This window comes from Lampetra fluviatilis, chromosome 79 (genome assembly GCF_964198595.1).
Source record: "Lampetra fluviatilis chromosome 79, kcLamFluv1.1, whole genome shotgun sequence".
Lineage (NCBI taxonomy): Eukaryota > Metazoa > Chordata > Hyperoartia > Petromyzontiformes > Petromyzontidae > Lampetra > Lampetra fluviatilis.
The window spans coordinates 1,455,353-1,479,561 of record NC_136353.1 but is presented as its reverse complement, the minus strand read 5'-3'; the positions used below and the strand labels follow the sequence as shown (position 1 = coordinate 1,479,561).

At 48.5% G+C, this 24,209-nt stretch overlaps 2 protein-coding genes across 2 annotated transcripts in view; both read right to left on the bottom strand.

The window, feature by feature from the left end:
- The window catches only part of LOC144953629 (sialate O-acetylesterase-like), a 47,995-nt gene extending 46,189 nt beyond the window's left edge, over positions 1 to 1,806 (bottom strand). Inside the window, exons 1-2 of the mRNA XM_078884217.1 lie at positions 1,758 to 1,806; positions 1,267 to 1,395 (exon numbers count right to left, since the gene is read on the bottom strand). Of these exons, the coding sequence (XP_078740343.1) occupies positions 1,267 to 1,395; positions 1,758 to 1,765 (137 nt within the window). The 5' untranslated portion in view covers positions 1,766 to 1,806. The remainder of the gene's footprint in view (positions 1 to 1,266; positions 1,396 to 1,757) is intronic.
- Positions 1,807 to 13,645: 11,839 nt separating this feature from the next.
- On the bottom strand, positions 13,646 to 23,695 carry LOC144953601 (cytochrome b-c1 complex subunit 6, mitochondrial-like). Its single transcript, XM_078884166.1, has 4 exons — positions 23,596 to 23,695; positions 21,672 to 21,710; positions 15,566 to 15,721; positions 13,646 to 13,793 (listed from the first exon to the last, which is right to left on the bottom strand). The coding sequence occupies exons 1-4, from the start codon at positions 23,626 to 23,628 to the stop codon at positions 13,761 to 13,763; spliced, it is 261 nt and encodes an 86-aa protein (XP_078740292.1). The 5' UTR covers positions 23,629 to 23,695; the 3' UTR covers positions 13,646 to 13,760.
- Positions 23,696 to 24,209: the final 514 nt, after the last annotated feature.

Here is a 24,209-nt window from a genome sequence, read left to right as displayed (position 1 = left end):
GCTTGCCAGAGTCGGAAATAAAACGTGGGAAACACTGTATCTCATGAGCAAAGAATTCCATGAAATCCGCGTCTCAGTTCTGCTTGGAAATGTAAAGCTGGCCAAATTAGGCAACACAAATCTGAAGCACTTTCATCCTTTGACTCAGCTTTGACTTTTTCTTGACTTTTGGGTTCCTACAAAGAGTGAGAGAGTTCTTCCTGATAGTACCATGCATTGTTTTCGTGCGATTTTCAATGGCATTCTCCTGGAAACCCTGTTCCTGTGTTTTGCTGAGTGATGCCTGGTTTGTACATTTGATTCAGATGGCTTTATATTGTAGATAATCGTCTGACCAACGGTGAGGTAGTTCTGGGATGCTCGTATGTCTTGTTATTTTAATCTGAGGCCATTGGGAGTCATTGAAAGGATGTACTTGAGGATTGAGGGCAGGGAGTCCTCTTAGCGAAGTCATCAGAGCATCTGAAGCATTCAAGTTCAAATATGCATTACTTTATTATTAACATTAACACAGCTTTAGTGAGAGAAACGGCATCTTCAGTCAAGTCTCGCTTTCTTAGAGATACTCTCCGCATAGTTTTAATTACTTTTTAAAAAATGGTAAGAGTGTTTCTGCCATCATACTGTTGCTAAGCTTCTGTAAAGCATCGAATCAGTTGTCTTTTCAGTCTGGGCTTGTTGGCGACTTTGAAGCCCAGATCTTGGAGCCGATCCACAGAGTGATGGTTAGTGAACTTAAAGAGGCGCTGGTGAGCTCTGCACATGCTCTAGACTCGTTAATTTTCCATCTGTTCTTGATAGTCTTTGATTTTGCTCCTAATTAGACTGCGATACATATTTATAAATTTTACAAGCCATTTCAAATGGTATTTTTCCTATATCTCCTCCAATTTTAGTTAAAGGCTCAGTGTATTGTATTTTAGTGGCTAAGTCTCTCACATTTTTTTCAGCATCACATGTAGATAACTTATGATGATCACCTTTATAATGTCCTTGTTGACAGAAGGAACACTTTTGAATGTTCAATACCTGACAATGACTGGGCATCAGTGGCCCAGAACTTTGCTGCATTTCTCAGAAATGACGTGGAGGCATCATTCTTGTCATCATTATTTCTACGGGCGTTTAAAGGGCATTTAAAAACTTCAGCAGTATCTTAATAGCAAATGAATCAACGATTCCAGTTCAACTGTACAATTATACAAATATATAATAACACACACAGTACAGCAACATATAATAAAGAAATCTCTAAGTTTTATTTACCTTGGATGATGATGGGGGTGTGATGATGGTGATGGTGTTGTTCGAAATGAAGTAAAAGTTATTACATCTTGAGGTAAACTCTTGAGCTCACTTCCCCCACTCACTTGACCCTTCGACACCATGGTGGAGCTAAAAACACCAAAAATTAGGCAAGAAAATGCCACAAGAAACAAAGAGACTTGATCAGTATGTGGTTCTCGGCACAACTGATAAATAGCTTGGATGCAGGCATACGGAGTCACAATCCGCGACTGCAATTTAAATTTAAACTTGTATACAAACGTAGCATCGCGAACAATCGACTTGCGCAAAGGAAAAATCAGCAAATGAAGAGGTTTTACTGTACTGCCAAATACAAAGTATTGTGGTTCTGGTTCACTTTTTATGAATACGGCAATTTCCATTCAGGATAATGAATTATAGAACTTTGCCACGTGTATCTACGTTTCAATAAAATAGTATATGTCTCGTGTTTAGAAATTAAAAAATACCTTTGCATGCGCACAACAGAGCAGTCGAACAAGCTTGGCCGCTTCTCCACTCGCGAAACTGTCAGTCGCCAGGATCCTCTGAGCTGCCCGTGAAGTCACGACTCTGTGTACGCACATTCCAGAGAACTGGAAGAGCGGCTTCGTGGTCACAGCGGGAGCACGTAGCACCTCTGGCACGTATGGCCTTCACTTGACTCTTGGGGCATGCTGCGTTCGCGATCACCTTTTAAGGCTGAGACAGCACGCGAAGGGGTGGGTGTGGCAAGCACCAAAGCTGACCGCCTTTTGTGTCGCCAGTGATGGTTATTTACTGTACACAGGGCCGGATCATGGTCCCGTGAGGCCCCTGGGCACATGTCTCTTCGAGGCACCCCCCCCCCCTTTCCTATATTGGTGTCTTTCTTGCCTTCCTCCTCGAAAAATAATCCACTAGATCGTCAAAATCCAGCTGTCTGACAAGGTCTAACTCTATTGACATAAGTGACAATGAGCTGCGACGTGTTTGGCACATGCTACTCCGCAGCAAAATGTTTTAGTCTGCCTAAAAGGGATAATGTCCGCTCACCCTGGCAGTTTGTCGCTGGCAAAGTTAGAAAAATCCGAAGTGCCACGAAAACATTGGGGAACACTGACTGCAGATTAAGTGTCTGCAACGTCTCAAGCAATTTAGTTGGCCACTTGTCACCCTCAGAGTCAGACATGAAAGACTTGAATTGGATGAGTTTGTTGGCAAAGTTCATATCCAGGTCTAATGGATATGCAGTGGTGAGTGCATTTACCTTTTCCACTATGACATCACTGTTAGACACCTGATCTGACATAAACAGAACTCCAAAGAGACTGGTCAAATGCTTGTAAGCGTCCAAGCATTGTTCAAGGCATGCCACTAGCTTATCAATGACCAAATACAAATGTTATTTTTTGAACTTCTCCCTCCCCTCATGTGTCAGACCTGGCTCTGAGCTCTCATATGCAAATATTTTGCGTTTCCTCTTTCGCTGAAGATCGTGCTTACGTGACTGAGAGACACCTGTCACATTTAAGGCTGCCCTTTCAATTTGGCACATAGGCCTCAATTCGAGTATCTCTTTTCTCATTATCATCATTGCACATACCACTGAAGGCCTCTCTAATGTGGGTGTCATTTTTCCACGGTGCCTTGGTTGACTCTGCCCGAGCACTCCACCTGGTACTGGATAGTGATGTTAATGTCAGTCTGACATCTGTCTTCCGAAATACTTTCCCCCATATGTGTGTGGATGAACAGCAACATGTGTACAATGATTGCAACATGTAAAAAACACTCGTTAGCCTCTGGGCTACTGCCGTCTAAGGTGTTAACACCAACAAGTTAAGTGAATGCGCTGCGCAAGGCACATGTTGTATCAGATGTGTTTTTTGTTTCAGGTGGGCCTGTAGCCCATTGTATTTTCCTGACATGTTTCTTGCATTATCATATGACTGACCTCTACAGTTTGAGAGGTCCAACCCAAGGCCCTCCACCATCAAAATCACACAATCTGCTAAACTCTTACCAGTGTGGTTCTCAATAGGCTCAAAGCCCAGGAATCGCTCCACCACATTCCCGCGAACCCCAATCACTATTGCAGCAGCTTTTCACTCGCCATCGAACAAAGACGGTCACTGCATCGCGCGATTTTAGATGCGCTTCTGCGGCCATCTGAAAAGCTCTTCCATCAGATATTAGGAAGCCACTGGGAGCTATGCACTTTTAAATCAAAATTGAACTCTATTTTCTTTAGAACTGGTTTTTGTGTTTAGTTTGTTGTCCTTACCCCGCACCTCCGATTATCACGGTTGGCTGCATACGGTGCAAAAGAAGTTCAACATATTTACATAAATACTCACGAACTGAACTTTCCATAATATCCTGTTCAAGCTATACTGGCTATCTTTGTCTTTCGTGAATGTTTGCGTGTCTGCAAATGAGTGAAGCGAGTGGGCACTTACACCACTGAGTTATGCTTTTCGCATTATTAATCACAACCCCTGCCGGCAGATTTCCACGAGACCCACAAACAGAAACTTTCGCATTAACCGTCACTAAACGTCACGGTCATAGTGAGCAATCTTGATTTGAAGCTTGACTGCAGTAATCCATACTCTTTGGTTCTTTCGGTAATGTCACGTAGTTAGAAATAAAATAAAATAAAACAAATCACGACGTTTTGATCGCAACACAAGCGGTCGTCATCAGGCAAAGGAGTCAGCCTCTAAAGGCAAACTGTTTATAAAGGTTTGGGGATGGGCGTAGCACAAGTTTATCAACAGCACCAGGAGCATGGGTGGTGCACGAGTGCCAATGAAGCAACAATGCCAATGCAGCAACAATGTCAATGCAGCAACAATGCCAATGCAGCAACAATGCCAATGCAGCAACAATGCCAATGTAGCAGCAATGCCAATGCAGCAACAATGCCAATGCAGTGGGCGAGAGAGCTGCCGTGGCAAGAGGTTATATAGGTAAGAAAGGGGGGGGGGAGCAAAAGGAGAGAGGGGGGGGGGGGTGTAGGGAGATGGGGGGCACTGCGTGAGCGCTAGGGGGAGAGAGGACGTGAAGCGGGGGGGGGGGGGGGGGGAGTGGGCGGGGCTGGAAGTGGGAGGCTGGGAACGCTGTGGATGCGGGGGGAAATTAAATCAGAAAAATAGACTCGTACCCAACAGATATGATGGAACAACCATAAACAGTTATGGTTTTACCTGGTTAATAACATCCTTCCAATGATTGCTCAATATATATGCATCTTCTCGGTTGATGGTATGTCTATGTTTATATGGCTTCATGAACAAACCATTGATAGTAGCCCGAAGGTTTGCAGAGTACCTTGGTCTCGGAAAAAACAACATCATGCGAGCCCACAGAATTATAACAATGGTCAGCCACGGCAGAGGTATTGGTTCTGCCGTGTTTCAGATCTGCCTTGTGTTCGCGAACACGGTCCGAGACATGTCGTTTCCCAAATTTAACTGCTGCCGCAGGTTCAACTCAGTTTATAGACTCCAGGATATTGCATGTCAGGAATGCCATCCTTCACAGATGGGATTAGATCACGGATTTTGTGTACTGTATTGAATCGAACCTGGATCTGGTGTTTGTTTAAGGTTTTGGAAAAAAATTTGGTAACACCTGCTATGTATGGCAACGTGACGGTTTCGATCAAATTCTCAGGGGGTTGTTTCTCCATGGTTGTAGAAACAGCTTTGCGAACAATGCGGTCCGAGTATCCATCCATCTTGAGGGCCTGGTGTACGTGTTCCAGTTCACTGGCTAAGTGGTGTTGGTCGTAAATGCAGTGGGCCCTATGGTGTAGTGTTTTGATGAGGGAATTCTTCTGTGCCGGATGGTGGTAAGAATCAGGTTTCAGATAGGAATCTGTGTGGGTGGCTTTCCTATAGACAGAGTGTTCTCAAACAAAACATTAAGGAATGGTAGCTTACCATCCTTCTCCACTTCCATGGTGAATTTGATGGATGGGTGTATGGAATTCATGTGGTTGAGAAATTGGTTCAATGCTGGCAGGCCATGTGGCCAAATGACGAATGTGTCATCCACATATCTCTTCCACAAGAACGGACGTAGGGTGGATGTCTGGATGACATCTGTTTCAAATTTCTCCATGAAAATATTCGCTTTCACTGGTGATAGGGGAACCCATGGGGTACCTACATATTGTTTGTAGAAAGTACCATTCCAGGTGAAGTAAGTGTTGGTAAGGCAGTGCCTAACCAGAGTAGGAACATCAGGATTCAGTCCATGTTGGACTAAATCTTAAATTATTGCTAAGGTGTCAGGTACAGGAACGTTGGTGAACAGAGAAACTGCATCAACGCTGACGAGCAAATAATCTGAGGACAGTGAAATGCCTTTGATTAGAGAGACCAAGTGAGCTGAGTTACGTACTGCTGAGGCAGTCTTGCCCATAAATGGAAGCAAGGTATCAGACAGAAAACGGCCAGTTTGTAGGTAGGTGAGTTGATAGTGGAAACGATGGTCATAGTGAGCGTTGTGAAAAACAGAGTTTTAAATAGCAATGCATGTGATGTAACTTGGGGTAAAAATGTATTGTAACCGTTACACAGGGAGTGGTTTTGCACTGGAATCGTGAGCGGTGCACGTGGAGGGAATTTATAACCACGCACGTGTAGGACACATACACACCTACACGTATAACACAGTACACACACGCATACAGTGTGAGGGGGATTTATAACCACGCACGTGTCGGACGCATACACACCTACACGTATAACAGTTCACACACTCACACAGTGTGGGGGTGAGACTACTTCATAGCCAAAAACAAATCGGCATTTTGTCTTAAATCGCGGTTGCCGAGGGCAGGCACAAAGGCCAATAACGCAAAGCGGCCAGCAACAAACAGCACAATTCAAGTTGTAATAGATGAGCGTTAACACTTTCTAGACATTGACCCATGATGTATCAAAGAACTTGGGACAAGAACGATGGGAGGGAATTTCCGAGTGGAGCAGTGCGAGGGAAGACCTGGACTATGGTGAGGCCACGTTGGTCTGATGCAGACGATATCAGCCGGGATACAAGCTCTGTTTTGTGGAGGCACAACAGGCTCAGATATTCCACATTTAATATGTAGCGTGATTTTAAATATGATAATAATAATAATTATATGTTAAGTAACTGGCCTGGTATCTCAGTAGTAGAGTAAGCGTCAGTGCATCGCGCGGTTTGCGTGAAAGGTGAGCTGATCACATTGGTGGTTATCGTGAGGTGAGCTCACTGACCAATGACAAGTCACCTGGTGAGTAACTCAATCAACCAACATTATCTTGGTACAATGTAACAGGCGTGTCTCGCTTCACGAGTGAGATACGTTCCGTGGAAAATGTTCGATAAGCGAAAACTCGTCGAACACTCATCATTACCCCATTAAGTCCCATGTTAAAACTAAGCGACGTTTCAGACCCATAATGTTCCACTCTTGAGCAACTTTATTACCGTGAGAGATACAAATGAAAATTGTAAAATAATTTAATAAAACATCAAATGTAACACCACACAGTGCTTGCAGGTACCCCCCCACCCACCCTTCCTTCCCCACCCACCCTTCCTTCCCCACCCACCCTTCCCCACCCACCCTTGCTTCCCCCACCCACCCTTCCATTTGGCTCACTCCACTTGCTTCTCTTGCATGTCAATCATTCTAACTTCTCGCATTGACTACGTGCTGAAGAATACAAACTCGGTGTAACTCACAAGAGGAGTCTCCTGGTTACTCATATAAATGTTTCAATATTATTGAATAGTTTAGATATTATACCCAATGCTATCGACCTACTAATGTTTGGATATCTCACGGTGCAGTGCATTTTAGAAAGTAGCCCACGAAAGTGGATATCACAGTGATACCAGTCGAAATACTGACACTCGGTTTCACACAAACCCATAAACTCACGGAGATTTGCAGACTCACATTGAGATATACAGACTCATATGGACACAAAAGACAAACACAGATAAATGTACAACACTGAACTAGAGACTTACAGGGATGCATAGACTCACACAGACACACAGTCTCGCTTCGACAAACACATTCACAAAGAGACTCGTATATTAACTCAAAGCTACAGGGTCACGAAAAACGTCCAGACTCATACAGAGAGCCACTCCTCCATTAGCCTAACCCACTTCACCACTACCCTGCCCACTCCTCTACTAACTCATCCCACTTCACCACTAGCCCTGCCCACTCTCATCCTCTTCATTTCCAATCTTCTCTGTCTCTCTCTGTCCCTCCATCTCCCTGCACACAATCCTTCTCCCTCCCTGCACACCTCCACTGGAATAACCGTACATTAAGCAGCCCCCCTCCTTAACCTCCTTCTTTTCCTCTCTTAAAGCCTCACCGCTTCTCCATTTCTCATTCTCTACCTGTCCCTCCCCTGCCATTTTGTCTTCTTTTTTCGTATGGCTGATATAGGTGCAGAGTAACAACTACAATTTTACATTCAGGTGGTCAAGCCAGATAACCGCATCAAAAGTAGCGCAGTGTGTTATGTGGTTCCACGTGACTCCGCAGCACACACACGTAGTGTCCTGGCGGGGGATCGCCTGGTACAACGGGTTTTCATCCGAAGGGCCTCTAGGGGGGAAGTCCCGCGGTTTCCCGGTGCAAGGAGATTGGCCGACCCCCACAGGGCAAGTCCCATTGTGGTGCCCCTAAATTCACTTAAAATTGTATGGGCGCACAGGTTCACCGGGCCAGCCACAATGAGTCATGCACGACATCGGGGAGGGGAGCTGGAGTGATATATTAAGCGAGCAGAGCAGACAATGAGGTCAGGGGATCCCAGCGCCACAGACCGAATGCACACGGGCAGGGTGTGTATACGCCAGCCGGACATCCTTCCATATTAAACAGGCTGAGTCAGAAATTAATGAGTACGGGTACACAGACAATAGATTGAAACGTAACCGTCGCAACACTCCATGTGTAATAAAGGACTCTTTCTCAGTGTCGATCTCCGTTGTCCTTTATTTGGGTTCGTATAAATCTCGCTCACACGGCGTCCTCGCTCAGGCCCGCGTCTCCTCCGACGATCACTCCACAGCCACCCTGCTGCTCCGTTCTGCAGCCTCACTGCTGCTCCGCCCTGCAGCCACACTACTGCTCCGCTCTGCAGCCACCCTGCTGCTCCGCTCTGCAGCCACACTGCTGCTCCGCTCTGCAGCTAGCCTTCCACAGCCCGCTAGCCCTCTGCGTCCTGACACCGATGGCTGACGGTGCCGACGTCTCCCAACACGTGGCGATCGCGCCACCCTCCCCGTACCGCCCAGCGTGGCCTCCTCCTGTTTCACTCCATTTCAACTCCCCGATCCCCTTCCGGTTCTCCCCCTAAATCCTCTCCCCCACGTGACCTTAACTCCTCCCTCTCCTCACGTGACCCAGACTCCGCCCCCCTCAATCCTTGCTCGCATTACACATGTAAGGCAAGAAAAACGCTTGAAAATCACAGGTAGGCGTACGATTGGCTGTGCTGGATGACGTAACCCTGTATGTTCAAAGTCAAGGGGCATAAAAAAGGGAGCCAAAAAAACGGTTCAGGACAGTTATCATCTTCAACAGCTTGGTCGCCAAGACCCCCCCCCTGCCGTCCTGCCTCCTCGAGCTGCTCGCATCATCCGTGTGATGCCAGCGAGTGCTGCTACGAGGCAGTGATAGGCAATGTTTTTTACAGGTAGGAACAATGTTCCACACTGCCCACCAGGGATTTTTTGTCTGTCTGTCTGACTGTCGTGCATATATAAAGGGACCTAAGGGAAGGGAGGTCAGGGGAGGGGCCTAAAGATATGGGGGGGGGGGGTCAGGGGAGGGGCCTAAGGGAGGGGGGTCAGTGGAGGGGCCTGAGGGAGGGGGGTAAGGGGAGGTGCCTAAGCAAGGGGGAGGGGCCGATAGTTAAGGGGGCTGAGGATGTCGGGGAGGGTGGGGGGAAAGTAAACACGCCCACTCATCCAATTGCCCCCCCCCACTGAACGCCGCGCTGAGTGTGTGTGTGAGTCTGACAGTGTGAGAGTGTGTGTGTGAGTCTGAGAGAGTGTGTATGTGAGTCTGAAAGTGTGAGAGTGAGTGTTTGTGTGTGTGAGAGTGAGTGTATGTGTGAGTCTGAGAGTGTGAGTGTATGTATGTGTGAGTATGAGAGTGTGAGTGTGTGAGTCTGAGAGTGTTTGAGTGTGAGAGTGTGTGTGTGTGTGAGTCTGAGAGTGTGAGAGTGAGTGTATGTGTGTGTGAGTCTGAGAGTGTGAGTGGTGAGTGTGTGTGTGAGTCTGAGAGTGTGAGAGTGAGTATGTGTGTGAGAGTGTGGGCGTGAGTGTGTGTGTCTGAGAGTGTGAGAGTGAGTGTGTGTGTGAGTCTGAGAGTGTGACATTGAGTGGGTGTGTGTGAGTCTGAGAGTGTGAGAGTGTGTGTGTGAGTCTGAGAGTGAGTGTATGTGTGTGAGTCTGAGAGTGTGAGAGGGAGTGTGTGTGTGAGTCTGAGAGTGTGAGTGTATGTGTGTGTGAGTCTGAGAGTGTGTGAGTGAGTGTATTTGTGTGTGAGTCAGAGTGTGAGAGTGAGTGTATGTGTGTGTGAGTCTGAGAGTGTGAGATGTGAGTGTGTGTGTGAGTCTGAGAGTGAGTGTGTGTGTGTCTGAGAGTGTGAGAGTGAGTGTGTGTGTGAGTCTTAGTTACCTAGAGTGTTATACAGGTAGGAACAACAGGTTCCACACTGCCCACCAGGGATTATGTGTCTGTCTGTCTGTCGTGCATATCCGGAATTCCGCCCACCCATGCACCTCCTCACCGAACACCAAGCTACGCCGCGATTGGTTGACGATGTCGGGGAGGGTGGGGGAGAAGGGTCAACATGCCCACTCATCCAACTGCCCCCCCCCCAACGCTGCGCTGTCCAACCAAGTTCCTACCTGCCCACTCCGAAGGAACGTGTTCGTCATCCTCCCTCCAACTCTCATAGCCGTGAGTACAGCTGTGAGGTACGTTATAGGGCATGTGAGTGTTTGGGGACTTAGATAGCAGTAGGCTAGGCTCTGCTCGCAGAAAATTCTCTCCGGGCAGTGCAGGGTTTGCGCCGTGAATAAACGTTAACACAGAGCATCGGTGCAGTGTCTGTGATGTGTGAAGTGGCTGCGTGGGCGGACGCGTGGTGAGAGTGAGGGTAGAGCTGCAGCACGAGCGCTCGTTGATATAATCGCCTGCAGGTGTGCGTTCGCACGATCGCGTTAGCATTAGCGGTGGGGGCGTGCTTGTGTTAGAATATAATCGCCCGCAGGAGCACGCACGTTTGCACTTCCATGTAAGCCGGGGTGTGAGCACTCGTTGATATAATCGCCTGCAGGTGTCCACCCGTTAGCGCAGTCGCGCTCGCGTTAGCCGTGGTGTGTGCGCGTGTTAGGTTTGTGCACATGTTAGGATATAATCGCCTGCAGGGGCACGCGCATTCGCGCCGTGCGTTAGCATTAGTGGTGGTGTACGCGGGCGTGTGTGGAATATCTCCGTGCGATGGTGAGCCAGCAATTTAGCCATGTCCCTCAGAGAGGGCGCTAGCACGGGGGGCCGATCATCCGGTCGGCGGGGGCCCGGCGGGAGCCGATCGACATGGTGGAGGAGGGAGTAGAGGGGGCGGACGTTGCGGCCCCACCTGCCCGGCAAGGGCGGTGGGGTGGACGCCGGCCCCCACAGTTGCTGTCATGTTTCCTTCATATTTGTTGATCAGACATGTTGTCATTATATGTCGAGTTTTAAATTTTCATTTGTGTCTTCGGTACCGCATCTGAGTTATCAAGTTTTACTAACCATTTTATAAATGCTCTATGTGCCCTCCACCTGCTGTATGGACAACATCGAGACGATAGTTGAATTCGTCCCAAATGCCTCTCAAAGTGTCTTCTTCCACTGAAGTCACCGCTGCCGTGATTCTGTTTTTGAGGTCATCCAGATTAGTAGCTAATGGTGACACAAAAACACGGTCTTTGATGTATCCCCACAAGAAAAAGTCGCAGGGTGTGATGTCTGAGGATCTTGGGTGCCAAGAGTGTAGCGCCAAGTCTTGGGGTTCCATGCGACCTATCCAACGTCGAGGCAGTGTGTCATTTAGAAAACGTCGAACCAGCAGGTGCCAATGTGGCGGTGCTCCGTCATTTGAAACTCTATGCCCCGCCCTTTCAAGTGGTAAGAGTTTCATTCATGGACAGTTCGTGGTTGCAGAGATATAGCAATTTTAAATCGGGTCCATTCTTTTAAAACACCCTATATTTTTTATTCCATAAAAAATTTAATCTGGAAACTCTATTTCGATTGAATATCTTACGTGCAACGGTGCACAAGCATATCGGGTGGAGCAGTTGCAGTGCTTAGAGCACCGCACGACACACCCATGGCCTGAAATCAGAGTCGAGAGATGAAAGAATCAGTCCTGCCCCCTTCGCTTCACCAACGCATACTGGGCGTAATGGTGAAGTATAGCAAAAAAGCATTACTGCAGATAATACATAGGAATGCCTTTATCTAGCAGTACAGCAAGTGGGTCTGTGAATTCCATCTGGTTGCAGAACTGCGAGTGTTATTCTCTCATGTGCAAGGTGGGCGTTTCTCCCGGTACTCCGGTTCATTCCCACACAAAGCCAAACACCTGTTTCATGGAACTGGTCAGCCGTTCCAGGGCATGCATCTCTTAAAAAGGAGTCTTGAGACGCAGTGATGTTTTCATAGAGAGATAACATTGTTATTATCATTATATTTGTAATTCTCTATATGCTAAGAGCACTCTTTCCCTGTCCCCTACACAGCAAGCAAAGACAAATATCTCCTAATAACAAAACAGGCTCTAGAGGCAAGTGCTCTTTGAGACAATGGCTCAACCTCACAATTTCTTATTCTGTAATACCCATGTCGCCATAATTCAACTCTCCCCTGAGCGCCGTCTTCAGCAAGTCCATCAGCTCCACATTTCCCTTGACTGCATCAGTCCATCCCTTTTCCAGCCCGTGTGGTGTCCATTTCGACCCCTCTGGCCCAACAGAAGTTGCTTGGACATGTGGTGGCTGGGTATGTTGGATATATGACCCAGCCAACGCAAGCATTGCCCGTCAGAGGAGCTCACTTGATGGGAATGTCCAAAATCCTTCAAGGATTTGTGAGCTTCTCACAATCCAGCCTGGTTAAACCCAAGATGGATGGGCATCAGGAGGAAAGGGGGGTGATGCCAACCCCAGCTGAAAGCGATGATGGAATTCTTGCTTGCAACTTTCATCAGCTGGCTGAAACCAGGCCACTGTGGGTTTGAATGAGGTCCTAGATCAGGAGTGGGAACCTTTTATCTGCCAAGGGCCACTTAGATATTTATAACATAATTCGCGGGCCGTACAAAATTATCAACTTAAAATTTGCCTGTTATATTTGATCAAACATTTAATTAACTCACCCCTAATGTGATGGCTGGTGGAACTGCTTCTCTTTGGTGAGGCATGTGATGTTAGCTGGTATTGATGATGTTGCTACAAGCAACTGCTTTTCCAGATTTGCTCCTAGATTTATTGAATTTCGAGTCCCGCCTGCGGTTGCCTTGGCAGGGCCAGACCAAATGATTTTGCGGGCCTTGTACGGCCCGCGGGCTGGACATTCCCCACCCCTGTTCTAGATGGACACCCACCACTGGAGTGGAAGACTCACAAGCACATATTTCTGTGACCAAGCCGATGGTCAGTGGGAAGATCAGCTGCACGGTAGGTCCTCGTGTCAAGGCCATGGGCCCACATTCGCTCTTGTCACTATGTATTTCAGCAGATCTTTTTGCTTGGACCCAGATTATAGAACAGCATGTTGGGGATTAATAGCCCATGGGCTGCATAGAAGTATAGTAGCCTCTAAATATTGTAATTTAGCTGATCTGCACCCAAGAGCCTGTATCATAACCCACTCAGGCATTAATGTCACCTAATAGGACTCTAAACCGAGCCACTTTAGCCAGCACCCATCACAAGCCATAGAAGGCATCGGACTCATTGTTCTTGCCTGTTTCCATTCACAGATGTTCATTTTCGGTGGGGGAGTAAACCACCACCCAATATTCGCAACTTCCCACGCCCCATTCATTGTTTTGTTCAAAAAAAGAGCCACTCCCTTTTTTGCAGTTATCAGGACCGTGTTAAGGACTGTCCATGCCTCAGTGGTTGGAACTATGCAACCTATGACTACAACTAAAACGTATTCCCAGAACATGGAGGCACTCGAGAACAAGGAGACGAAGTATGAAGAGGAAATATTGAGCAGAATCAGGGGGGCAAAAAATCAAACACCTTAGTGTAGCAGGGAGAGAGATTGTGGAGACAGGGACTTTGGAGACAACTCAGTATTTATTATTGGCGCTTATAGCACGCACAGCATCGACAGGCAACTGGGGGTTAGGATGGGGGGGGGGGTCGGTGGGGTGAGGTTGAGATGGTGTTTCTTCATTTGAGTTTAGAAAAAAGATGTTTTGCGACCTGCAACAACAGTAACATCATCATCGTCAACGTCATCATCACTACTCATTCCTGTGGTTCCTGTAATGGTGGTTGCTACGGCGATGGTGGTTGCTGCTACAGTGAATGTGATTTCTATGGTGTGGTTGCAGCTATGGTGATGTTGGTTGCTGTGTTGTGATTGCGGTGATGATGGTGGTGGTGGCTGCTACAGCAGAGATGTAGGAAATTCCAACAGGACCTACATCTCTGCTTTATTGACCTGGTGAAGGCCTATGATACCATCAACAGGCCAGGGCTGTGGATAGTTCTTGGTGCTTTTGGAGTGCATACATTTTTCTTCACAATCATTTAGGGCCTTCATGATGGTGAACAGGCCCGGGTAAAGCTACGTGGCCAGGAGTCAGAGCCATTCCCTGTTCACCTTGGGGTGCTCGCACATTATTTAACAACATCTATGACCTCATAGTTCGAGAAGATTTCCATGGCTGTACCGGATGAATTTCCATCTGGAACAGATACAACGGGAGGCTGATCGATGCATGCATGCTGTTGAGGGATGGCACCTTATTGGTCAACCATGTTAGGCATGCTGATGATCTACTGATTGTTGCTCACTTAGAGGAGTTGGAGGTGCTGCTGCTGAACCTGGAGTGTGCCACTAATAGGTTGGATTTTACCATCAGCCCCACCAAAACTAAGCACCTGCCTGGGTATTTTGTGGCACCAAACACTCAACCCCCTCAGCTCCTCATTGGTGATGGAGCAGTTGTGGCGAGAGTGGAGAGTTTCCCATACCTGGGCAGTGTGCATATGACCAGCTCCGGTTTAACAGAGGAAGTCTCACTCCGAATCAGTTGGGTGGCATTATCTTTTCATCGGCTGCGCAAAGCTGTGTGAAAGCTACCTGGTTTGTTGGTCCGCACGAAGCTTCAGGTCTTCTTGGCACAGTCATGCCTTCCCTTCTCTATGCTTATGAAACGTGGACCCCTCTAATGGAACATCTGCGCCAGGTTAGAAACATTCAGGCTGGCATGCCTACTATCCATCCTGGGTTTAAACAGGCTGAATTGTGTGAGGAGCTCACAAATGCTTGAAAGATCTGGACACATTCTGGTCAGTGAGCTCCTCCAGCAGGCAAGGCTGCCTTGGCTGGGTCATGTAGCCTGCATGTCCAGCCATGGCATGCCCAAGCAGCTTCTGTTTGGCTGCATAGAAGGGGCTAAACGTGAACAACATGGGCTGGAGAAGGGATGGACTGATGTGGTAGGGGAAGATGTGGAGCTGAGTGGACTTGCCGACGACTGGTACCAGTGGTGTCAAGATCGGCCTCTATGGAGGAGGCTCGTGAAGGATGCTACTGGGCAGTTGGAGGAAGTCGCCCTCCAGCAACAATGGAGGGCAGAGGAGTGACGCTCACAACAATGAGCAGAGCGCCAGGTAGCTAAAAGGAAGCAAGTATAGCTTGTGCATCTACCGGTCATCTCAGTCAACCAATCTATGGCAGCTCGGTCTGTCCCGAGACCTCCTGTAAGCGAGGCTTCGACACTTCACATGGCCTCAAAGTGCACCTGGCCTGACACAGGCGCCGTCGTGATGTCACTGTCACTTAATGGCGAATGGCGGGTATTGGTTGTTTTTCCTACAGTGATTGTGGTTACTACAGTGATTGCTGTGGTGATGGTAGTTGCTGCTATGACGATGGTAGTTGCTACGATCATGGGAGTCTCTACAGTGATGCCGCAGTGATGTTGGTTGCCGCAGTTGCTACGGCGGTAGCCGTGGAGACGTACACAGTGGTCCTGGCAGTGGATCAGGTCCAGCAGCTCCTGGGCACAGGTCTCCTGGGTGCGAGTCCGGGACGAGACGCGAGCCTCGCAGCTGGAGAGCTCCGCCTTGAGAGACTCACAGCCTCGTGTGCAGCGCTCTATCACCGCATCCCTGGGGTCCTGGGAGAGACGTGGAGTCAGACTCACATGGAGACTCACGCAGAGACACACACAGAAACTCACACGGAGACTCTCAGGGACTCACACAGAGACTCATGGACTCGCATGGAGACTCGCGGACTGACAGACTCACACGGAAGCTTACACGGAAACACAAAGTCACACAGAGACGAATATAGACACTCACAGCTTCGCGAACAGTGCTGCCTCAACGGGGAGGGCTCTACGTTTCGCAAGCATAGAGAATTGAGGGCATGACTGTGGCTGAGAAGACCCGAAGGTCTGTGTGGAATGATAGACCAGGTAGCTTCCACACAGCATTATGCAGCCAATGAAAGGTAATGCCACTCGACTGATTCAGAGTGAGACCTATGCTGTCAAACCGGAGCTGGTCATAAGCACACTACCCCGGTATGGGAAACTCTCCACTTTCTCTCCATCACCAATGGGGAGTTGAAGAGGTGGAGTGGTTGATGACACAAAATACCCAGGCAGGTGCTTAGTTTTGGTAGGGCGCCACAGTGGCGAGATGTTGACTACCTCGCCTGGTGTACAGCAGGTCGTGGGTTCGATCCAGACACTGACACCTGTATATTTGGAGTTTACATATTCTCCCCGTGGTCATGTGAATTTTTCTCCAGGTAAATTTTTTTCCTCCACATTTAGAAACATGCGTTTGAGTATTCGACTGCTATAAATTTCCACATGAGCCACTTTTTTGAGCTATCATTTGGGGCCAGGTTGCTTCTGAAAAAGAGCTAATAGCTCAGCGGGCCTTACCTGATAAATAAAAAATGGTTTGTAGGTTTAAGGCCGCATCTCTTAGTGACACGTTCCAGGTTCAGAAGCAGAACCTTAAAGTCCTCTTGAGTGAGCAGCAATCAACAGATCATCAGCGTACATAACACGGTTGACCAATAGGGAGCCATCCCTCAACCGCACCCGGGCATCAATCAGTACAAGATAGAAATTCCTCCGGTACACGCATGGGAAGTTTCTCTAACTACGTGGTCAAAGATGGTATTAAATAATGTAGGCACCAGAGGACATCCGTGTCACACCCCAAGGTGAACAGGGAATGGCTCTGACTCCCTGCCACGTAGCCTTGTCCGGGCCTGCCCACCAAAAAACTTAAGACTCACAGAGACAGACACACACAGAGAGGGGGACACGGGAAGACAAAGACTAAGAGACTCACAGAGACAGAGACACAGTCTAACAAAAACTCAGACAGAGGGGACAAGAGGAGACACAGAATCACAGATACACAAAGAGACTCAAGAGACTCACAGATGGGACAAGAGGAGACACACAGAGAAACACTCACAGAGACTCACCGACTCAGATACACAAGACACACAGACACACACACAGACAGAGATCCAAAAATACTTACAGAGGGGACAAGGGGAGACACACAAAGACTCACAGAGACACAGAGACTCAGAGGGGACAAAGGGAGACACACAGAGACACAACAACAACTGCAATTTGACCCTAAGTGGCAGTGACGTCACCATGGTGCTTGTGCCAGACTATGTGCACGTTAAGGCCACATGTAGTGTCGAATGCCCGCCGGCAGGAGGTCACGGGGCAGACCCAGGTGCCATGAGTCTACTGACTGACATGACTGGTCGATGCACCACCTGTGCCCCCTAATGTGCCAACTTGCTGTGTTTTAGCCACCCGGCTTTCCGCTCATTGTTTTGAGCATCTCTCCTCTGCCCTCCGTTGTTGCTGGAGGGCGACTGCCTCTAACTGCCCAAGTAGCAGCGTCCTTCACGAGCCTCCCCCACAGAGGCCGATCTTGACACTGTTGGTACCAGTCATCGACAAGTCCACTCAGCTCCACATCCTCCTGTACCACATCACTACATCTCTTCTCTAGCCCGTGCCGCGCCCGTTTAGACCCCTCTCCCCGGCTGAACAAAAAAGCTGTTTAAGCATGTGGTGGCTGGGCACGCAGGATACATGAACCAGCCAACGCAGCCTTGCCTGGTTAAACCCAGGATGGATCGTAGGCAGGCCAGCCTAAATGTTTCTAACCGGTGAAGATGTTCCACGTTTTGGAAGCATAGAGAATGGAGGGCATGACCATGGCCGGGAAGACCCGAAGTGTTGTGTGGAGCCACAGACCTCGACAGAGGCATTGTTTCTTTTGTGTGCCTATGTGTGTGTCTCTCTCTGTGTGTCTCTGTGTTATCTCTCTCTACTTATGTGTCTGTCTATGTGTCTCCGTGTCTGTGTTTTATCTCTCTCTCAAATGTAGAAATATTTGGAAGAACGTAATCAACCAGGTAGGGTGTTGACTTTTATGTTAGCCGATTCTCTGTGTTGTATTGCATTATATTTTAGTTTACTAGGTTTGTTTTCTCTTTCATTCGTACCTGATGATGATTGCTTGTGTTGCAATTGAAACGTCATATGCTATTATGTAATTTATTTTTCTTTCTACGTGACTTTACCGAAAGAACCAAAGAGTGTTATGCAATCGATGAAAAGATAAATCCGCTTGACTGATTCAGAGTGAGACCTCTGCTGTCAAACCGGAGCCGGTCATGAGCATACTGCCCAGGTATGGAAAACTCTCCACTATCTCTCCACAACTGCCCCATCACCAATTGGGAGTTGTGGAGGTGGAGTGTCTGATGGTACAAAATACCCAGGCAGGTGCTTCGTTTTGGTGGGGCTGATGGCAAGGTCCCACTGCTTAGTGGCACGCTCCAGGTTCAGCAGCAGTGCCTCCAACTCCTCCTCTGAGTGAGCAGCAATCACCAGATCATCAGCATACATAACATGGTTGACCAATAGAGAGCCATCCCTTGACCGCAACCGGGCATCGATTAGCCTCGCATTGTATCTGTACCAGATGGAAATTCCTCCGGTACAGCCATCGAAGGCTTCACCAACTCCGTGGTCAAAATAAATGTTAAATAATGTGGGAGCCAGAGGACATCCCTGTCGCACCCCAAGGTGAACAGGGAATGGCTCCAACTCCCAACTAGGGACCGATCGAAACTGAATTTCTGGTTTCGGCCGAAACCCAAACCAGACCAAAAGTTACAAATTGACTTTCGGCCGAAACCAAAAGTTCAACTACACTTTCAGCCGAAACCGAAAGTTTAACTACACTTTCGGCCGAAACCGAAGCTGAAAGTTTAACTACACTTTCGACCGAGACAGAAAGGTATATAACCGAAGTTACCAAACACAGGATTTATGAAATATGTCATGATGCAATGCTACTTTAATTAAAAATAAATCTAGAACTAATCATTCAGAGCCTGCAGTAAGAGTCGCTAAATATCAAATCTTTAGATACTCTTTGGTTCTTTCGGTAAAGTCACGTAGGTAGAAATAAAACAAATCACGACGTTTCGATAGCAACACAAGCCATCATTTTCAGGTGAAAATCGCGATAGCCGCAATGTCTGCTGCAAGCAGCACAATGTCCTGATGCCTTGTGAAGAGAAGCTGTCACCAGCAAGAGTGTATATAAGTTTTTGAGAACAAAGGTAGCCGAAGTAGTGTTAATGGGATATTATAGTGTAAAGGTAATAAATAGCGTGGCATGTTAAAGGAAATGAACTTAGATTAGCATGCTGGATTATAGTGCAAAGTTAATGAGCTTCCGTAGCGCATAAGAGCTCAGATTAGCATGTAGGATTAGCATATGTATTTTGATGAAAGAAGCATGTAAAAGTTAATGAAAAAATTAGCAAGTCAATGTCAGTTTATGTGTAACCAAGAATAGCATGTTAAAGTTGATGAGAAAAGCATGTCAAAGTCAATGAGTGAAGTCAATGAGAACATCATGTTAAAGGCAATGAGAGATGAGTAAGTCGATGCAGTCATGCCGGTGGTTATTACACAGACTGACGCTATTTATTACCTTGACACTACAATACCCCATTAACACTACTTCGGCTACCTTTGTTCTCCAAAACTTATATAAACTTGCTGGTAACAGCTTCTCTTCACAAGGCAGCAGACATCGTGCTGCTCGCAGCAGACATCGCGGCTATCGCGATTTTCACCTGAAGACGATGACTTGTGTTGCTATCGAAACATCGTGATGTATTTTGTTTTATTTCTACCTACGTGACTTTACCGAAAGAACCAAAGAGTATGGATTCCTGCAGTCACGAAAGCTTCAAATCAATATTAAATCTTTAGGTGTTACTTACTTGGTAATTATATCCAAACAAACGAATGTTGTAGTTAAGAAACAACAGTTTTTCCGCATTCAGCCAGACATGCAGCCGTCTGTTGACCGGTCGTAAAAACATTAGCAGACCATGGTTGTGGCTGGAACCTCGCTCCCAAGCTGCTGCTGCTGACGTGTGTGTGTTTGCAGCCTATCGCATAGGATTGCCTAGCGCCGACTGACCGGCCGATAAGTAGAGTGATAGACGTAGCACTAGCATTATATTCTAAAAATAGATCTTCGGTTGACGAATGACGACCAAAAGTCAATATCAGTTTCGGCCGAAACTGAAACCAGACCGAAAGTTCAAAATTGACTTTCGGCCGAAACCAAAAGTAAACCGAAAGTAGAAAATTGACTTTCGGCCGACACCGAAAGTATGCCGAAAGAGGCCAACTTTCGGCACCAAAACCGAATTTCGGTCGGCCTCTACTCCCAACCACGTAGTTTTACAGGGGCCTGCTCACCATCATGAAGGTTCTTAATAATTGGGAGCAGAGAATGTCAGCGACTCTGAAAGCACGAAGAACCTAGATCCCATGCCTACTGATGGTATCATAGGCCTTGACCAGGTCAATAATGCAAAATGTAGGTCCGGTTGGAATTCCCAACACCTCTGCTGTAGCAGACGGACAGATAAAATGGCATCTGTGCATGACCGCCCTTTACTGAAACCACATTGGGGCGCCACATGCCTCTTCTCAAGAGTGCCTGGCAAGGCGATGTTAAATTATCCTTGCCAGGACCTTTCCTGGCACACTGAAGGAGATGCCCCTGTAGTTGTTACAGTCTGTGCGGTCCCCTTCTTAAAAAGTGGGACCACTAGGGCATCCTTCCAATCCTGTGGAACCAGTCCAGTGGTCCAGATTGTTATTATGATGTCATGTATGGCAGTCTGCACACATATGCCACCCTCCCTCAGCATTTAGCCCAGCAGATGTTCTTGCTTGAACCCGGCATGCATCCATGATGTTGTGTGGATGCGCAGATGTCGGAACAGCGTGTTGGTAATTCCAAGCCCATGGGCTGCACAAAAGTCTAGCAGCCTCCTACCGTTGTTATTGAGCTGATCTGGCCCATGCCTTCCAATCACTCCAGACCAGATGCCAGCATCATGGCCAAATCAGACATTAAAGTCACCCACCAGGATAACTCTATCCTGAGGGGTGCCACTTTAGCTATTACCTGTGACAAGGTCATATAAGTTATGAGACTCATTGGCCTTGCCTGCATCCCTCCACTGATGTTCATCTTCGGGGGGGCATAAGCAAGGTAGAGGGGTTACCAGCCCCTCGCACCCATCTAGAGCCCCCAATTTGGCCACTGTAGTAGCTACAAACACCATGAGGGGAATGGCCGATTGAAATTGGCCCTCCCCCCATGGCACTGCTCACTACAGCATTAACATCCAGTACCAACGAGGAGGTAGGGGGTTGTTTTGCCGGAGACGCACAGACTCACAAAAACAGACTCACAGACACACACAGGGACACAGAGACAATTACACAGAAACTGTGCAAGACAAACAGAGACTCATAGAGACACAGAGAGGGGGCCAGAGGAAACAGAGACTCACAGAAACTCACAGACACACGGAGACAGAGAGGGGGCAAGGGGAAACTCACAAGAGACTCGCAAAGACAGACACACAGAGACCCACAGACTCACAAACACCCACAGACACAAAGAGACTCACAGACACAAAGAGGGTACAAGCGAAGCCACGTTGGAAAGGATTCTCACCACCACATCCTCCTCTTCCTCCTCCTTCTCAACTGGCTCCTGAAACAGAAAATCAAATGACAGGGTCACCACGAGCTCACCACTCACCCGCCCACCCACTCACTCATCCACCCACCCACTCACTCATCCACCCACCCATCAACCCACCCACCCATTAACCACTCGCTCACTCATCTACCCAACCACTCATCCACTCACGATCCATCCACATACTCACCATCCACTCGCTCACCACTCACTCACCTTGTCACCCACCTCCTCATCCGCCCACTCAACTGCTCACCCACCCGCTCACCCACCAACCACTCACCCATCCTCTCATCACCCAGCCACTCACCACCTGCTCACTCACCCACTCACTCGATCACCCCCCCCCGCGCTCACCCACCAACCACTCACCCATCCTCTCATCGCCCAGCCACTCACCACGTGCTCACTCACCAATCATTCACCCACTCAAAGACAAAAATCTCCCGTATAACCTTAACAGACTGTTGGGGCAAGTGCTTTTAGCAAGCAACTATGAAGACCGGCACTGAGGGGGTGGGTGGCCAACACCACGCCCGGTCGCCTTTGGGTATTCATTTGAGGCCGAGTTGACCTAGGGGAGGCCAAGGACCGGTTCAGATAATTGTCACTGGTGTTGGCCGTGAGCGGGAATCGAACCCGGGTTGCCAGGTTCGTAGAGCAACACTCTCAACACCCAACCGTACACCCACGTGTTCCTATATCACCTTCACGCGTTCCTATATCACCTTCACGCGTTCCTATATCACCTTCACGCGTTCCTATATCACCTTCACGCGTTCCTATATCACCTTCACGTGTTCCTATATCACCTTCACGTGTTCCTATATCACCTTCACGTGTTCCTATATCACCTTCACGTGTTCCTATATCACCTTCACGTGTTCCTATATCACCTTCACGTGTTCCTATATCACCTTCACGTGTTCCTATATCACCTTCACGTGTTCCTATATCACCTTCACGTGTTCCTATATCACCTTCACGTGTTCCTATATCACCTTCACGCGTTCCTATATCACCTTCACGCGTTCCTATATCACCTTCACGTGTTCCTATATCACCTTCACGTGTTCCTATATCACCTTCACGCGTTCCTATATCACCTTCACGTGTTCCTATATCACCTTCACGTGTTCCTATATCACTTTCACGTGTTCCTATATCACCTTCACGTGTTCCTATATCACCTTCACGTGTTCCTATATCACCTTCACGTGTTCCTATATCACCTTCACGTGTCTCTGTCCCCGTGTCTCTCTCTCCCCGTGTCTCTCTCTCCCCGTGTCTCTCTCTCTCTCCCCGTGTCTCGTGTGTGCACAAGCCAAAATGGCTATTTACAAAACCCGAAAGAAAAAACAGGCTGGCGCGTCGGATGCCGGCTGCTCGGCGGTGGCGACGACGCGCGGACTTGTCAAAGCGTGGCTCCGACTGGAACACGCGTACCATGCGCACGTGGGCGACGACCACGCCGTTTTCTGCGAGAGGTGGGGGGCCGGTCAGGCCCTTTGCACCGTGGCAGACGGAAAACTGACTTTTACTCTCTGACGGGTTGGCCTCGGAAGACGGCGGAAAACGGCGACGCGATACTGACGCTGCGCGTCAAAATGTGGCGCACTGTGCCGTTGTTCGCTGTCTCCAGCCGCTAGGGCTAACAAAATACCAAAATGACTCCGGCGCAATTGCGCAGGAGGGAATAAAGTTGCCCTAAAAGTCAAGTCTCCCCGTGTCTCTCTCTCTCTCCCCGTGTCTCTCTCTCTCTCCCCGTGTCTCTCTCTCTCTCCCCGTGTCTCTCTCTCTCTCCCCGTGTCTCTCTCTCTCTCCCCGTGTCTCTCTCTCTCTCCCCGTGTCTCTCTCTCTCTCTCCCCGTGTCTCTCTCGCCCCGTGTCTCTGTTACCGGTTCGGGACTTGCGGCCTTGACGGTCTCCATTGCGAGGCGGCGAGGACGGACAAGGGCGAGCTGTGCGTGATGACGTCAGCGCGCACGGTGCGTGATGACATCAGCGCGCACGGTGCGTGATGACGTCAGCGCGCACGGTGCGTGATGACGCAGGAGCGCACGGCGCGTGATGACGCAAGCAGCGCACGGCACCGCCCCTCTTCATTGAACACGCAAAAGCAAACGAAGCGCGGTGACATCATGCGTTCGCTGAATCACCGTGTGACGTCATCGCGCTCTGTGTTGTGCGGTCTGAGTATGACGTCAGCGCGCTCTACGTCGGGTGGTCTGCGTGTGACGTCATCGCGCTCTACGTCGGGTTTTAATTTTATTTTCATTTCATTTATTCACGTCGGGTGGTCTGCGTGTGACGTCATCGCGCTCTACGTCAGGTGGTCTGAGTGTGACGTCATCGCGCTCTACGTCGGGTGGTCAGCGTGTGACGTCATCGCGCTTCATGTAGGGGGTATGCGTGACGTCATCGCGCTCTACGTCGGGTGGTGTGTATGACGTCATCGCGCTCTACGTTCTGTGGTCTGCGTGTGACGTCATCGCGATCTACGTCGCGTGGT